Below are 17,359 nucleotides of genomic sequence, written 5' to 3'. Positions count from 1 at the left end.
CTTATTCATGTATTGTAATAGTTTTGACTAAAATTACTCCACTCCACTTGCTGTTGAAAGATGGAGATTTGGGGTAAAACAGATACAATATGTAGCTCTGCTATAACATAACCTTTGCTCCAGATGACCAACTCAGTTGAAAATAGGACATTAATAATATTGCATTTTGTCCAAAAGATCAACGCAGATCAGGATGATAAGATGCAAAAGGATAGGGCAATGTGAACATCTACTTTTAAAATCACTGAGGCCCATCGTGATTTTTTAAATACCTATCTAGGATTCTATATCAACACAAAATTTGTTCCAAATTCTCAGGTTAACCTAAAAAATCTAAAATAGAAGACATTAAATCTTATGAGGAATGGTTTAAAAGCTCTTTCATGACTGACAACAGTGTTGTTCAAGCCTTTATGAAGCAGAATCTAAATATGTAAAAGATTAAGAACAGTCATTGAAACTGGGCAGGTCTCAAATCCTCCCTTCTGCCTCCCTGTCCTTTGTCGGCCTCTCTCCACTCTATCCACCTTTTGTATAACCCCAGGGTTTCATAAGATGCAAGTTTTAAAACCACTACCCTATTTGCATGTGCATTTTCACCTCTTTAAATATAGTTAAGGAGAGAATAAGCAGGTACTCACACACTTCATAACTTTTCATCTTTAAGCAGTTAAGTGCTCTTCAATTTCCTTTAGTCCCACACTACCACTTCTCTACTATATTCAAAGTACTAGTCATCTATTTGTAATTCAATTCAGAAAGCCTAGTGATCAGTTTACCCAGTGGGTTTTTGTAAACCCGATATTCTCAGAATTTCCTCAGAGAACGTAATCTTCTGTTCTGAAGCAGATAGTGAAAAATCTATTGTGTGTGTGTACATATTTAAGAAATTTACTATCTAAAAGATGTCAGAAAATGTTTAAATCTCTAATAATTTTTCTTTATATGGACATAAATGCCATTGCTTTTTAAGTTTGTTGGGGGATATGTGGAGTTTTATTCAAGAATGCAATGTATAACCTACTCAAAATAGAATAATCCATAAGTTGTTACTCACCACTTGTGCCTACCAAGGTAGTAATTAAATTTTAACCAAACAAAAATACGTACTAGTCTACGGCCATGCCACCCTGAACAAGCCCGATCCCAACTGATCTCGGAAGCTAAGCAGGGTTGGGCCTGGTCAGTACTTGGATGGGAGACCACCTAGGAAGACCAGGTGCTGTAGGCGTAAAAAATAAAAAATAAAGGATTGTAAGCTGACAAGGTCCTTGCAATATGAGGCCAAAGGTTGCCTCGCCTAAAAAAATAAAATATAATAAAAATAAAAAATAAAAATATGTACTAACAACATCTCTTAGCTCTCAAGCATCTGTTTTTGCCTTTCATGTCACCAGCTTTCCCACTACCTGGCGAAGTGTCCTGAATTCCCCAAAAGTTCGACCTGCCCCAATTTATTCCAGAATAGCAGAGGAAATGGGCAATACATGGCCTCATTATTGGGATGTACTCTCCCTAGATTCTGTGACCCAATCTCTTAGATCGATCTTTCACTGTGATCCAGGACACACACATTACGAAATTGCAGATACCTGACTATTTCTGACTTACAAGAACAGCAATTGATAATGTTAACCGTAGTTTAATACATACTCAATATTTCCTATTCCTTCTATTTCATTATTTTTAAAAAATGCTGGCCATGTGCTTTTGAACTTGGTTTAATAACTGAATTAATGAATGGCCCACTGACAAGTATTTCTAAAAAGCTTTACTTCTTAACCCCACTATTGCAGGGTACCCATAAGTGTATCACTTATGTATGACTTAACCATATATATTTACACATAAGTTCTGCATCCATTAATCCTAAAGCCAAATTTAGTATACATCTGTTCATTCTTTTCTTAGCTGTACACACACACACACACACACGCACACACACAAAATCAATGCCACTAAGACAGCCCGTTTATTTTCTCTTAAAATCCATTTGACATTAAATAAAATGAGGTCTCAAATATGGAAAATGACCTTGTTATGTTCTTACTTTTAAGGTAAACAAAATGGCACATACACACTACTAAGGCCTGACATGCCCCTCAGGTCCTCTTTAATCAATGAATTGCAGAGGGAAGAGTATAAATCATATCTCCCCATTATGTCCTCCTCAGACTGAATAAAATGTGGTTTGTCCTTCCTTCAATTCCATATCATTTCTCAATTTAATAAATAAGCAAAATACTCCCCTAACCCATCTGTCTCATCTCCTAGAGATGAATTTTGCTTCCTTTATGAAATAATAACTAAAATTATAAATATCAAATAACTTAGAAGGGTATGTCCAGAATAAATGTGGAAAAATTCTTCCCTTAATATTCCTAATTCTGTAACTTGTGGCAAAGTTAATCACATCTGCCTTAAAAATGGAAATTGCAGGACATGGTTACATAGTGTAGTGGTTAGCACAGCTGCTTTACACACAGAAGGTCCTGAGTTCACACCCCAGTGGAGCCATGGTCTATGGTCTATGGCCATGCCACTCTGAACAAGCCAGATGTCTGATCTCAGAAGCCAAGCAGGGTCGGGCCTGGTTAGTACTTGGATGGGAGACTACCTTGGAAGACCAGGTGCCTTACGCATAAATAATAAAAAATTTTTAAAAATGTGAATTGCAAACAGTATATGTTACATGACAATTCTTGGACTTTTAAACTATTTCGCAAAGACCCCAGAGGGTACAGGAAATTCAAAACTGCTTACAGGAAAATAACTCAATAATATTGCAAATAACACATTCTTATTTATATACTCTATTCTAATTATGATCCACTTTTTTCATTAGCTAACCACTATACAGATCAGATTCATTTTAAAACATATTACTACATCCAAGACTAACCTTCAAGTCATCACCAGATAAAGAAAACCTTGTAGATGGGTCCTTTGGTTCTTAAAGTATTGGAGAATCATTAAAATCCTGAGAAATGTTTTACCTTAAACTCATTAGGGTACAATTTGGTATTATTAAGAAAAAAAAAAAAAAAACTAATGAAACAAAGATTGTATTCCATTTTTAAAATGAATAGAAAGTTCTTGGCCTGGTCTCTGGTTTCTCATTTCCATTTAGTGCAGGCCAATTGGTAGAGATTAAGGTATTCAGCTGAAGCCTGAGCATCCTATGGCAGAGCCCTTACACTTCACGCTAAATACAATTTTTATTTAAAAATAAGCTCAGTATGTAGGAGGCATTGTACTACACAGCTAAAACACATCTCACTTAACTCTTACCAGTTGTGAGGATGCCTCTCAGAATTGCTTGATTCCATATTGCTTTGAAAATACATTTCTGGGAGTAGGGCAAAGGTACTGGTATTAAGTTACTTCGGGATTCTAATGCAAAACCACAATCCAGAAACACTTAGTCATTTTTAAAAGCAGCAGCAACACCCCAACTCAAAAATAACCCTCAGCGGCACAGCTGGCCCTCTCCAATAAACCATAGTCCCCCCATAAAGACCTTGGAAAAACTTTCCAACAGACCTCATGTCCTGAGATTCCACTGTCTGCAGATCCAAGTCTCCCATTTTCCTCAAACTATTTTTACTTCTTCCCATCTTCCATTCAATCTCATCCCCTTTAGGTAGAATGTAATCTGATCATCAGATTAAAGTAATTCCCACGAAAACATGAACCGCCCCCCCAAAGAGCCAAATAATTTGACGCTATTTCTGAAAAGTTGGTAATACTTTTTGTTTTGGCCTAAAAGAGCTTATATGACTATAAAGGGTGCGTGAGAATAAAAATTCTCTCATCTCTCTATACAAAACATTCACTTAGATTCTATTTGCTACTTCTACGATATAAACACATGGGGTATTATTAATGTGAGGACAGCCAGAAAGAGTATAGTTAAATTGTTGGCAGTGTAATTCCTATCATTTGAATGTCCCCTCCCAAGCCGAAAAAATTAATATGCAAAAATTACGTTTAGTATTTTCAACAATTCTTATTTTCAGTGATTTTTTTAAAAAGTGCTCCATAATTTTCATAGAACATTTGTAGCAACTTATGGGAAATAGGGCAACAGCAACAATCAAAAGTTCATTTAAGAACAGAAACAAGGTTCATCTTTAGTTATATACACTGACCCAAGTATCAATAAGCTACAACACACTATATTATTAAACAGTGCCGTTTTACATATTTCCTTCTTTTTTAATTCTACCAAATGTTTTTCTACTATGAAAGAATTTGAAGTTTATCTTTCCTAACATAACAAAAACTCTAACATAACGTTAGCAAATTCCTCTGATTAAAGATCCCAGTTCAAGACCCCTTCCATAATAAAGTTCTCTGGCTTGAATTTCAACCTTAACTTTAGTATTTAGGACATAAAATTCCACTATTTAATTGTATCTAGAGCAACAAGAGAAATATACTTACCTGATTCCTTCTAAGAATTCTTGGGCAGTCTTCCCACACTGTTTCACAATATAAATTATGACAGGTTGGTAGCAAAATAAAAGTTCAGTTGATTCAAGATTAACTCATATACCTAACGGCCAAAAATTTACAGAATTCCTGCTGTCTCTGGGGAAGCTCATTCACTATAGAAATGGGGAACGTAAAAAACCATGGACTATACAACAGAAGTAGAGTGAATTAAGTGGATGACAAGGCATGAAAGCACATGGGGACTTGATCCAGAAAGGCTGCTTTGGTGGGTACTTGGGGTGGGAATTCAGTTTCTTGAAAACCAATATAGAGAACTCAATTGGAACTTAATTGACATTAACAGGCATCAAGACACCTAGTCTCTAGTCCGTTTTATAACCATCTAGCTGTGTGACAAATAACCCCCTGGATCTGTTTCCTCATCTCTAAAATAGGCCAGAATTAGATCATCTTTATGTATCTTTCCTGCTGTTATTGATTCTATAGCTGTGATATTTTCCCATACATTCAAAAAACTGTAGCACCCTGCACATTTATGGATGTATGGATGTAAGAACGGATACACATATGTATGTAAATAAACATTTCCTGTCCAACATCCTCAAATAAAGAATAAAGACTCTTATTTTACATTAGGGAGTATTTACTAATCAAAGTGAAAGCTAGAATGGTTAAGAGATTTATCAGCAGAGTTAGCAAAATCAAAACTTTTTCCTAGCTGCATGCACTCACTCACTGTCTGTAACCAGATAGTGGTTACAGAAAAGAATACTTGGGAGTAAATCCACACATTACGGCCCTATTTTTTCTCTAGTAAAGTTGCATATTTGGAACTGCCTAAGCTTTTTGAACATCTGTAGCTAGTCATTTATATAACTTTGTTACTTTGTTTTGCATTAGTCTGTCTGAAAATGTAGCTTCATTTCTTCCTTGAAATTTCACTTCTCGCAGGCCTATTCATGTCATGTTTTTCCCTAAACTTCAACTTTCTATTTAATATTCCTCATAATAAAGAAAACAGCTCATTTTAAACAAGAAGTTTATTTAAACAACAAGACGTTTGACTTGAAGGGAAAACTATCTAGGATTCATTTCTTTTAGAGTAATTTATCCCTACTTAAAGACAGATTGCCCTACATGTAACAGCTACGTACAAAAAAGTTATAAAATTGTCCTTGGTTTTACAATGATAAATGAAAAACATTAAAAGTCTCCAATTGAACAAGGTATGCAAGGATTTTTGTTGTTCTTTTTTTTTTTTCCTTAAACAGTGAGAGCAAAATAACTTACTGGAATATAAAGATAAGAGCTGAATGAGCATGCCACTAATGGAGAAAGGGGGTATTTTCACAGAACCAGTATTTTTCCCCATCCCATCTCCATTTGATGTCAATCAAAACATACCATTGGCCATTTAGTTTAAAAAAAAAAATGCAAATGCTTGTGCACATACATCAGTTACTTTATGTACAATAAAGGAATGGGGAAGGGGAAAATGAAAGAATAGAGAAAACTATACTGTAGTAGTCAGGATGTGGTGGAACCAAATTGCCGTTTTCTAATTGAGAATGTCTTCTTGGTCTAGAGGAACAGAGTTCTGGAGTAAAGTAGCAGGTTCCCTTTTTAGTAGACACCTCCTGTCTGCTGCTGGAACACATCAATTGTATCTTCATCCTCCATTTCCAACTAGCATACAAGAGAAAAAACCAATTGTTCATTATTTTAGATAACCCATCGCTTAATGTAGCATCAGACTTAGGTTTAAATTACTTTACACTTGGTCTTTTTATGAAGATTATAGAAAACTTAGCTTTTAAATTAAAAAGCTGAATATATCTGAATTAAATAATCTCTAACTATGGAAAATAAGAATGATGTGGGTAAAGGATCTCATGCAAAGTTGTTTAGATAAGCAAAATACTGGAAATACCCTAAATATCAACAGAAACCCAAAGAAATGGTACACCAATATACAAAATACTATGTAGCTGTTATTAAAGAATAAGCAGATTTACACATGCAAAAGTGGAAATATCCATGGGATACTAGTATTAGGCTAAAAACAAAAATTTAAAATTAGACAGCATTTCTGTTTTTAAAAGTTTGTGTGTCTATAGTATGAATATATCCTTGTCTATGCACAAAACAGAGTGGTTACCTCTATGCAATAACAGAAAGGAACAGGGAAAGTGGAAACTTCTTTAAAAAACTAAATTTTAAAATGCTATCTACCAATTAAATTTGCAAGGTTTACTACCCGCATATTATACATAAACTAACCATGTTGACAGTAGGAAGGTTTTGGTACATTTGGCAACAATGTAAGGTAAATAAGCTTTGTAACATTTTATTATGCTGATAATTACGCTTGAAAATTTATTTCTAAAAAAAAGTAATTTTGAAGATAAAACTCTGGACACCTAAAGACAAGAAAGGGAATTGTTTCTAACAAAGTTCAAATATAGGGGTAAGGGTATTAAAATATTAATGTCTCAACTCCCTTTTCTGTAAAATGGAACAGCATTCAGTTAGGAGAATTAAATGAGTCAAAGAAAGTAACAGAATGATGGGCACATACTAATCATACTGCTATTAAAATTGGCTAAGATGTTCTAATTTATCACAATTCTGCTACTTAATAAATATTGAGAGAATAATTCTAAAACAAATCAATTTCATTCTAAAATACAATTCATTTGAAGACTTTATAATGCAGTTTGAAACAAATCCTCCTCACATTTTAATATCTGCAGCTAGCATGGCAGCAGACAAGCCTCGACTATTTTCTGGTGGTAGGAAAGGGCTTCGAAAGACAAAAAACACATTCTAATCATCAGAGGTTAGCACGACGGATTCTTTGTATTCTTTTAAAACCATCAAAACAGATCTTCCGCCTATCTATCTAGTGAAATAAAACTACTGGAATGTTAAATTTTATAGTAAAACTTTAAGTGCCTTCAGAGGATAAAAGAGCTTTTTCTCTTTCATAGAGAATTCAGCTCCTCCTTGTGGCTATAGACAATAATTGCTTCTTAGAGACTCACTAACATATTCAAAATATTCCTCCCTCAAGTATAACTTCTGTAGAATATCTGTTATGTTTCAATTTTTGTTTCAATTTTTTTGAAGATTATCAACAAAACCACAATCTTGATGTGCTGCTTCACTCATACCGTGTTTAACACTTTCTAGTTCTTACAGCATGCTAAGACAAATTCAAAAATACCCAGGCTACAATTTAAATTTCCATCAAAATATTTTTCCAAAACTGTCTTAAATGGAACTTGAAAGGGTAAAAAAAAAAAGAGCTTCTGCCATACAAGACAGCCCAGTAAATCCCTCACAAAGTGATAGAACTGAAGTGTTATGTAAACAGATTAAGGATCAGATAGATATTCACCTTTTGTAGAAAGGGACTGGAAAGCCACCCTCCTCTCAAAAGCCCTCCCTCCTCTCAAACTAAGCTAACAAGAGACTTGCTGTTAAGAGCCATTAGTTCCCTTTAGTTCACAAGTATAGGTAAAATAATTCAGCATGAGAGCTAAAAAGGTCAGGATCAACAGCCAACTGGTAAGATCAAGAGCTGAAGCAACAAAAACAAAAGGAAAACGTTCTGAAGAAACAGTTGTTTTAATTTTCACTGAATAATGTTGGCAATAGGAAATAAAATGGATCAAAGTAACTAAATAACCTATTATCTTTACTAAGTGAGGACCAGTATTTTAAAACCATTGGCATTTCCTCAATCTATTCCTTTATTTTTCTTTCTGTCCCCCTGTGGTCATATTTTACATAGCTTTGAACTCTGGTAAAGAATTATATTCCAATATCTTAAAGTTCACAAATTTAATAAAGCTGTTGAGGAAAATTACAAAAAACATTACACAGAGATTTTACCTGTGCAGGTGTGTCTGTTTCATTGATTGGCTGCCCGTCAAATCGGAATCTGATCTGCCTCATTGACAAACCCTGGACAAAAGAGTTTAAAAGCAATTAAGAATGCAAAAAACAAAAAACTATATGCATATTTAGCCATGAATATATTAAAAGACAGACCTAAATAAATGATCTTCAATATGTTAACATTTCTATGTGGGTAAATAATTTGAGGTGACTTTCACTTCTTTAAAACTGATTTTCTTCGGGAAAAAATTTTTTTTCAAATGGTCTTCTTAAAAAGGCTGTATTGCCTTTGAGACCATAGCTACTCCAAGCTTGAACAGATGAAACTTGAATCAAAAAGCGCATTTAGATAAGATACTAAAAGGAAATTTAAAGTAACAGATACACACAGCAACATTCCTCAGTGCATGTTAAAGAAATCACCAAATTGAAAAAAAAAACAACAAACAATAACAAAAACTGGAAGTCATCTAAAAAGGTGTGATAATTAAAATAAAGCGTTGCCTAAACACCACCTTACCTTCATTTCTATCCGAATATTTCCTACCACCATGCACGCATTAAGCTATGCCTCAACCCAGCACAATGCTAAGCACACCCACAGGCATTCGAGTTCTTATCTTTGGGCAGTCAGGACATTTTCACCAAAATGCAAGCCAATAACTATCCAAAAACCATCCATAAAACTACAATCCACACCCATGAAATTCCTGGAATAGCTCAAAAGAAGCACCTGCTTTTCAATTTCCTTCTTAGTATTTACCCAAAGCTACATTTATTAGTCAACTTATTTTCTAAATAAGCTCCAGGAGAGGGAGAAACCCAGGCTGTTTTGGTTACACTGCATCCATGCACATAGTAGGTGCTCACTAAGCACTGATGGAATAAAATGGATGAAAATATCCATCTATGCTTCACTTTTTTTATTTAAAAATAAATCTAAAACTACTAAGGTGGGGAGACTATGACAAAAAGGGAATTTTTAAATTATGTTACTAGAGTTTAGCTTCTAGAAATTTTTATATGCATTTAAGGAGATAAATGAACCTAAACATGCCCCTTCTGCAAAGTGGGTTCCAATGTCTTACTTAATCAAACATTACCTTCCCGACATAGGGGTGGGGAAAAGGGGAAAGGAACAAAGCAGCAAAGCTGTTGGTAACTGCAGCCAAATGAAGACAAGATATGTTGTAAAAACAGCTTCCTAGGAAGCATCTTACATAAGATCCACCTCACTCCTGTATCATGTTCGAATTACAAACTATAATTAATTGTTACACAAACTCCATGCTTTGATATTTAAGAGAAAATTAAACTTGAGTTCCTAGGACCAAAAAAACTCAGTGCGCCATAAACACGAAACACCTGTAACCCCTTACATGGATTTGCTGAATCTGTTTTAAATCTGTAACATGATCATATTGCTTTCCTTTAAAACTCTAGCCATCAACACATAACACTTTCAGACTAGGCCTTGTCTTGCGGAATACAAGCAATCCCCCACGAGGTGACATCCACAAACTTAATTCCTCACGACTTTCAATTTTAATTTGTGATTACACAAAGCAACCAAGAATTCAGCACCGAGCATTAATTACCAAGTATTATTTATTTATAATCCATTGTAGAATCCTTGCAGCACCTTATGGTAGGTTCTTTTTCCACTACATCCAGTGGTAGAAGGGTCACAAGGGTCAATCATTCAAAATATAAAGCGGGAAGGGCCCGGAACATAAGCAAACTGTATTCTTTTTGCCACCTGTTTTTATGCTTTTCCTCATCGATTAAAAGCTTTTATTTTGCTAGAGATCAAAAATCCAAATTCAGAAAACTTGTCTTTAAGATTCCATACATCAAGTAAATTCAAACTGGGAATTTACATTAAACCAGTATTTGGGGTTCTCTGCAGAATTAAATCTCTTCCCTGAGCTTTAGGGTTGTGCCCAGAAGAGTGGCATCAGATTATCTCTTTGGGCCCCATATTCTCATTCTACAAAAATGAACTGGACTAAACCAATGAATCTGTGCTCTCTGAAACCACCTGACCCTCCATGAAATAATCTGTTAGGGTAAATCCACACCAGAATGGAAAAGTATGCTGTTAGCTGAAGGCTATGTGGCTGTAGGCAAACTCTAATTTCACATGTTTATGAGAAACTTATTTGCAAACCAACCTCTGGAGATATTAGTTTGAATGTTCTCTACCATTTTACAAGCATTTATTAAACACATTCTATATATCAGGTACTGGTCTAGGATCTAGAGAAATAGTGAACAAAAAGGCCCAATGCTCATGGAGCTTACATTTTAGTGGAGACAAATATAGACATTATCAATGAAAAAAACAAAGAGTGAGAATGAGAGGACTGGGTAACTGGAGCAGAAGCTCTTTGAGTTAACCAGAGAAATCTCCAAGGTAATAACTTATAAAAAGTGGAATAAAACGATTGAGGATTCAGCAATATCCAACAGATATATGTGAGCCACATATTTTAAATTTTCTAGTTGCCAAGTTAAAGTAAAAAATGTTTTACTTCAGTACATTCAAAATACTATCATTTCAACATGTAATCAGCATTTTAAACCGGCCATGTATCTTACACTTACAGCACATCTCAGTTTGGACTAGTCACATTTCAAATGGCAAAGTCACATGTTGCTTGTGGCTACTATACTGGACAGCACAGGTTTAGGTAGAGAACAGAATTTGCCAATGGCTTTTATATGAGTTAGGAAGATCTTTAAGAATGAACCCAAGGTTTTGACCTCAGAACTACATGTAGACTGGTCCTTTTTACTGAGTGAGGACACAAGGGGAAAGGATTTCTAGGATTAAAGTCAAGAGTCTTCTCTTGCATGTTCAGTTTGGGATGCCTATGAGACATCCACTGGAACTCCTCCAGAGATACAATGCCAAGTAAGTTCATTAGAAAGTAAATGAGCATTCAATTAATTTTGACAGGAAATCTTTGATCGAGAATTTTCAATAGTCAAAAAAAACTTCAGCTATGCAAATTAGATTGGATAGATACTTTAGCCTTTTGATACTCTGTACCTACACTTAAAAGCAGAGAATCAGCCCAATTAGGTAATACTTCAATTCCCTCTTCCTTAGAACGAGAAAGTATTTGAAACTTCAAAAGGGACTGTTTTACTCAAAACTCCAGGTTATTCCCAATTTAAAAGGAAAATAGGAATATCTATCCAAACTCTTCCTGAATCATATCTTCAAATCATATGTGCATTCCGACAATATTTTTTATGGATTACCAATGCTTCTTTTTCCTCTAGTGCAAATTAAGAGTGGCCCCAAATTTATTTAGTAAATAAAGCCTAATAACTGAAGGAAAAAAAAAAAAAAAAAACTCAAGGAAAACTATTTACACTAGGTAATACACTAAATTTACTTTAACATGGCAGGAAAACTAAAAATTCTTGACTAACTTGATCTTATAGGACAATCTCCCATAGGGATAATCTGGAACACAGAGGATGTGCTGTTTTGTTTCTCTGGCACATATGATGCCCCAGAACATGGTAGGCATCTGGTAAATAGCCAATAAAAAGCTCCTTTGGGCTCCTACAAGAAATATGGGCAGTCTTAAATATGACCATTTGGGATGGATAGGGTATCAATCAATATGTATAGTAAAATGTTAATGGTTAAATCTAGGTGGTGGGCATATGGGTATTCAATGTTCTTTAAACCTCGCTCTATGTTTTCATAAGTGTTGAAAAACAGACTGTTTAACAGCTAAAATCTAGTAGTAATTAAAGTTAAGCAAGATTTACAGAGAACTTTGTTGAAAACCACCAAATCTAAGCATGAGTTTCTGTTTTGTGTAAGGTTTTGCTACATAAAAGTTCTACAAAATGATTAGCTTTAAAAATTTCCCTGTAACATGAAAGGGAACTACTACTGTTCAAATGTGAAAGATGCCAGTGTAGAAAATCTTTAGTACAATAAGTACATATTTACTAATTGTTAGGGGGATTTCGTCAAGATCCTATCTTTTTAAGGAACTATAATAAAATGAAGATAAGGAATTATAAGCACAGTATTATTGCATTATAAATTAGGCATAAAATAAAGCTTCAAACTCAAAAAGGAGTCTATATCTTCAATTTTTAAAATGCCCTTACATCTCATAAAAGAAGCCCATGTTTCAACTCAAACTTTTTTTATTTTGAGCCTATTTTTAGGATAACTGACAATGTAAATAAGTTGTTTTAGTCTAAAAGAATGATTTCCCTCGACTTTTACATATTACATATTCAGGGCTGAACAAGAAAAATACTTCTGCCACATTATTACTGAATCAATCGATCTAGGTACCAGAGCTTTTGTTATACTTGCAAAAGTCATTTTTATTGTTACAGATAAAAAGCTTCTTTGAGTTTGAGTTTACATCCCAGCATCTGTTCATTTCTACTTCCTCTTCTTGATGCCTATTTACTATCATCTGAGTAAAATGCAAATGTCCCTATAATATAAAAATGTTTATACATAGCTCAGGTTAAATTTCTTGACCTCTATTATTAGTGTAAGAGAAAAAACATGATTTTACATGCTTCAGAAAACTGTTAATGTCCTTAATCTCACATTTTATTTCCACATTGATTAAAATACCCAAAATAGTTTTGACACAAATTTTAAATAGATAAGAACCTGACAAGAAATTTTACCAAGTTCATTCTTATTTTCTTATTAAAGTAAAATTACATCCCTTTGGGAGCAAATCATGAGTGTGACTATAATTTAACACATTTGTGACACAGGACTAGAAACATATATAGTAACCAAATTATCCTAAGGGTTTTCATGAAGACTCAACATACCAAGTATATAATAAAATTGATATGTCAAATATATAAGTGCATGTTCATTCTACCAATCTATTGTAATATTATGCTAGTCTAGTTTCTATCCTCATGAAAATAAGGTTTTTTTACTTAAATAAATTTTATTCAGTGAAAGTGCACATGTCAGTTCCTCACCTGTCGTTCACAATAGGCTTTCATTAGTTTACTAAGTGGTGTATGCCTCTTAATCTTAAACTGCACCACAGAACCATCCTGCCCCGCCACCTTCAAATTAATATGATCGTTGTTCTCAGTCTTGACTCCTTCCTGTTGAAAGAAAAATAAAAGTATAATTTGGAAAATGTGAAAAACAAACACCTTTTAGTAAAGCAGCTGCAGCCCAAGTTGCTTCAGAAATCAACAGGTTTCTCATCCTAAGAGCATACAGCTGTTTTCAGCCATTGAAATCAATCTGAAAGATGAGAAATCCTGGAGCAACAATATTACATAGCTGTCACAGAAACTGAAAGCCTACTTGCAATACTATATCAGTGGTAACAATCGATTTTTAAAGATGGGTCCCGCTCAATTTACTACCACGCTTTCTTGAATCTGAATTTTCTAAAATGGCTTATTTTATATCACAAAATACATCGTCTCTAAAAACACTGAAAATAAGAATTCTTTCTCATTCCAAAGTGCTTTAAATACATTATGCAAGAAAACATCTAGACCTCGCAAGCCAAAACTCACTACAATTCTCTTGCTAAAAAGTTACCAAACTCAGTTTAATGACTTAAATCTTAAGCTACATTAACAAAACCTAATTGAGGAATATCCTCTGAGTCTCTGAGGCAGCGGCAATAACTCAGAACCACTATTAACATCCGACTCGAGCAGTTTCATTTTTGTTTATTTTTAGTTAAGAGCTCTTATTCTCCCCTCCCCTTTGTTGTCATGGGTCAAATGCAGTTTATTTATCCCAAGTCTTCCTTATGGATTTCGACCCAATTTGTAGTTCACTAAAATCGAATGTAGAAGGAATTCTGTAGCCCAAAATCACTTCAGGAAACGGGAGGGTGTCACAAAATTAAACCAAAAGAAAATCCCGTGTGCCAGGTAGCAGTGTGTGCCCTAGTCCTCACGGGAAAAGCTTCCCGGTGCCTCAAAACCCGCGTTAAAAAGTTAAGCCTTTCAAAAGTCTTTCCGCTCGTACATCTGCCTCCAACTTCTCGACACCACATGGTCTCCACAGATTGAGGGCTCTTGGCACCCAAGGAAAAGCCCCTGCCCATCCCCAGGACACTGGAGACCATTGAAGTGGGAAATACTCCCCGGAATCCACAACCCCCCGGCCCCTCACGACGGCCTGATGTTCATCCGGCTTCCAGCCCATTGATTCGTCCCGAACCCGCACCCAGCCGGTGCGGCCCCGGGCAGGGGTTCCCAGATGCCCGCGGCTCCCATCCCTGAGGAGGGAAGTCCCGGACGGAGGGAACTCCCGCCACCGCGGAGGTGGCAACACCCGCCGCAGCTCCGCGCGGGGTCCGCGAAGGGTGGGGACACCGCGCGCCCTAACGCCCCTCCTCACGCGCGCCCGGCCGGCCGAGAAGCCCCGCTCGCGGCCGGTTGGCCTGCGGGCGTCCCCGATCCGCCCGCCCAACTCGCGCCCGGCGCGCACTCCGAGGCGGCCGGGGGCGGGGGAAGGCAGCAGGGCCTCCTCCGGCGCGGGAGGGAGGAAGAGGGGAGGGAGGAAAATGGCGCGGAGCGCCCGGGCCTGAGCCGCGGCCAGCCCCGTGGGGGGCCCGGGAAGGCGCGGGGAGCCCGCGGCGGGCTCGGGCCGGACCCCGGCCCGCGCCGTGACCCCAGCCGCGCGGCGAGGCGAGGAGGCCGGCGCCAAGCTCACCTTGGGCTTTTCGTCGGCCATGGCGAGCGCCGGAGTCTCCTCAGCTGCCGCTTCACAAAAGAGGTACCAGGTCCGCACCGAACGAGCACACAAGCAGCACCAGGAGCGGCAGAAGAAGGAGGCGGCAGCGGTGGAGGAGGGAGAGGGCGCGCGCACGTCGTGCGCTCCCTCCCCCCACCCTGCGTGCGCGAGCACGAGCCGCCGGGGCTTCCTATTGGTTGCTGCCTCGCGGGAGCGCGCAACGCTTACATAACCACCCACATCCCCCGCCCCGCGCTGCCCGAGCCTGGGCCCGGCGCCCGCCAGGCCGGCGGGAAGAGGCGCGGACACGCGCACCCGACCCGCCGCGGGGACGCGCCTGCTCTGGGCGGGGCTGTATTGTCCTCCTTCTGTGGTGGAGCTTAATCAAAATGGCTTCCAGCTGGTCCTCGGTGGGGACGAGGAGGCTTGAGGCCTAGACGTAAGACACAAGCCGGGGATGGCTGACTGACTGGACGAGGAAAGGGGAGCCTACATCATAGCCCCAGCATGAGGTTCTGGAAAAAAAAAAACCTCTCGTAGGGTGACCCGAAAGCAGCTTTCCCCACTGTTAGAGGAACATCACACTTCCTTTCAGTCGGCCTCTCATCCTTTGAATTTTAAAGCTTCAGCTTCAACCCGCTTCTCACCAGGCTCTTGCCTCAGTGCAGTGACTACTAAGGTCCTGCTGGTAATCCCACACTTTGATTAGCTGAGGAGAAATGTTCATCCTACAAACTCCTTACTCATGGCCTGGCTCCCAACTTCCAAGAGGAAACAGAATCCATTAGAACCACCCAATATCAAAAAGCTTCCAATCCAATCAATCATTTCCTTCAATCTGGTTAAAATATAGAAGTAGGTCCCTCCTGTTTTAAGAACAATCCTGACGTCTGTGCAGTGGATTGCTCCTGCTCCTCTAGGTAGGTTTTATTATTTCCTTTGTCCCTGTCTTGTCTTCCACTCCTCTGTCAGCTTAGAAAAAGACGCTCTCAATTCTATTTTCCTCATAAGTTACCACCATATCTTTTCATTCTTGGCCAAACGTCTTGAAAAAATGTCCATGCCAGCTGTCTCCACTCCCTCACCTCCCACTCACTCTCCAATCCACTGCAATCTGGTGCTGTCCCCATAGCTCCACTAAAACTGCTCTCTACAAGGTCACTGCAAACTTTGCTGAATCCAGTATGCTTGCCAGTTCATCACTCCTCTTGAACTCCTTCCTTGTGACTTTGAACTCTGACTCTGGTCTGTCCTTGATCCCTTTGCATTTTTTTCTTCTTGGCCCTTCTCTTAATTGTTCCTTGGATTTCATTTCATTCTCTTATCTTCTATTATCCTGGAATGATGTCACCACTTCCATTATCATCTATTTGTTAATGATTCTCACATCTATATTTCTACTTCAGATCTTTCTCTGAGCTTCTAACTCGTAAATCCAACTGATGTCTGAACATCTCCATTTGGATGTCCCAGAGGTACCTTAAACTGAGCACATCTCAACTGAAATTCCTCACTACCTTCCCCAACCGGCCCACCCAGTCTGGTTCACTAAATGGCACCCCATTACAACATTGCTCCAAGCCAGAAAGCCAGGAGGCATCCTGACTTCTTCCTCTCGTCCACACAATCCCCATGCAGTCAATCTCCAAGTTTTGTCTATTCCACCTTCTAAATACCTACCAAATCTGTCTACTTTTCTTCAGCTTCTGTCCAGTGTCTGAGCTAGGCAGCATTTGCTGGGTTTTCAGGTTGGTCCTCCATGGGACAGAGGAGGCTTAAAGCCTTAGATGTAAGACATGCCAAGGAAGGCAGATCCATCAGGGGAGGCAGGGGAAGCCTAAGTTCAAGTCAGCTCTCTCCAGGGCTACTGCAATAGCCTCCTAACTGGTCTTTTGTTTTAAGGTAAGTCCCACTGTCCCTGAATATTTAAGTGAATCAGAATCATCTAGGGTGCTGGTTTAGATGCATATCCTTGGGCAGCGTGGCTCTGGGATCCCCCCTTTTTAACAAGTGTCCCTGGTTCTCCTTAAGCACACTAAAGGCTGAGCCCCACAAACTGTTCTAAAATAAAAACGAAATAATTTTCTGCCACTCCTTGGTTCAGTGGCAATCCTCTGCCTTATAGGATAAAGTCTAAATTTTTTATAAGACCTACAAAGCCCTTTGAGAGCTAATCCAGGATAACCATTCTAACTCTTTCTCATCATTTCCTCCTGGAAGCCTCAGCCTCTTTGGTCATATTCAATTACTTGGAGTTCCTGCCCTCTC

General features: G+C 38.1%; 1 protein-coding gene and 1 non-coding gene across 2 annotated transcripts; one reads left to right on the top strand and one right to left on the bottom strand.

Annotated features, from left to right (window-relative positions):
* The first annotated feature begins 1,112 nt into the window (after positions 1–1,112).
* On the top strand, positions 1,113–1,231 carry LOC120600502 (5S ribosomal RNA). Its single transcript, XR_005652211.1, has one exon. It is a non-coding gene; the product is annotated as a 5S ribosomal RNA (ribosomal RNA).
* A 4,249-nt stretch (positions 1,232–5,480) lies between these two features.
* On the bottom strand, positions 5,481–15,241 carry SUMO2 (small ubiquitin like modifier 2). The gene is made up of 4 exons (XM_039859726.1): positions 15,071–15,241; positions 13,360–13,491; positions 8,356–8,427; positions 5,481–6,144 (listed from the first exon to the last, which is right to left on the bottom strand). The coding sequence occupies exons 1-4, from the start codon at positions 15,089–15,091 to the stop codon at positions 6,082–6,084; spliced, it is 288 nt and encodes a 95-aa protein (XP_039715660.1). The 5' UTR covers positions 15,092–15,241; the 3' UTR covers positions 5,481–6,081.
* Between the last annotated feature and the right edge of the window lie 2,118 nt (positions 15,242–17,359).

The sequence above is a fragment of the Pteropus medius genome, unplaced genomic scaffold (genome assembly GCF_902729225.1).
Source record: "Pteropus medius unplaced genomic scaffold, Ma_sr-lr_union100, whole genome shotgun sequence".
NCBI classification, from domain to species: Eukaryota; Metazoa; Chordata; class Mammalia; order Chiroptera; family Pteropodidae; genus Pteropus; species Pteropus medius.
Note: the sequence above shows the minus strand (reverse complement) of the source record. Positions and strands in the feature narration are given on the sequence as shown.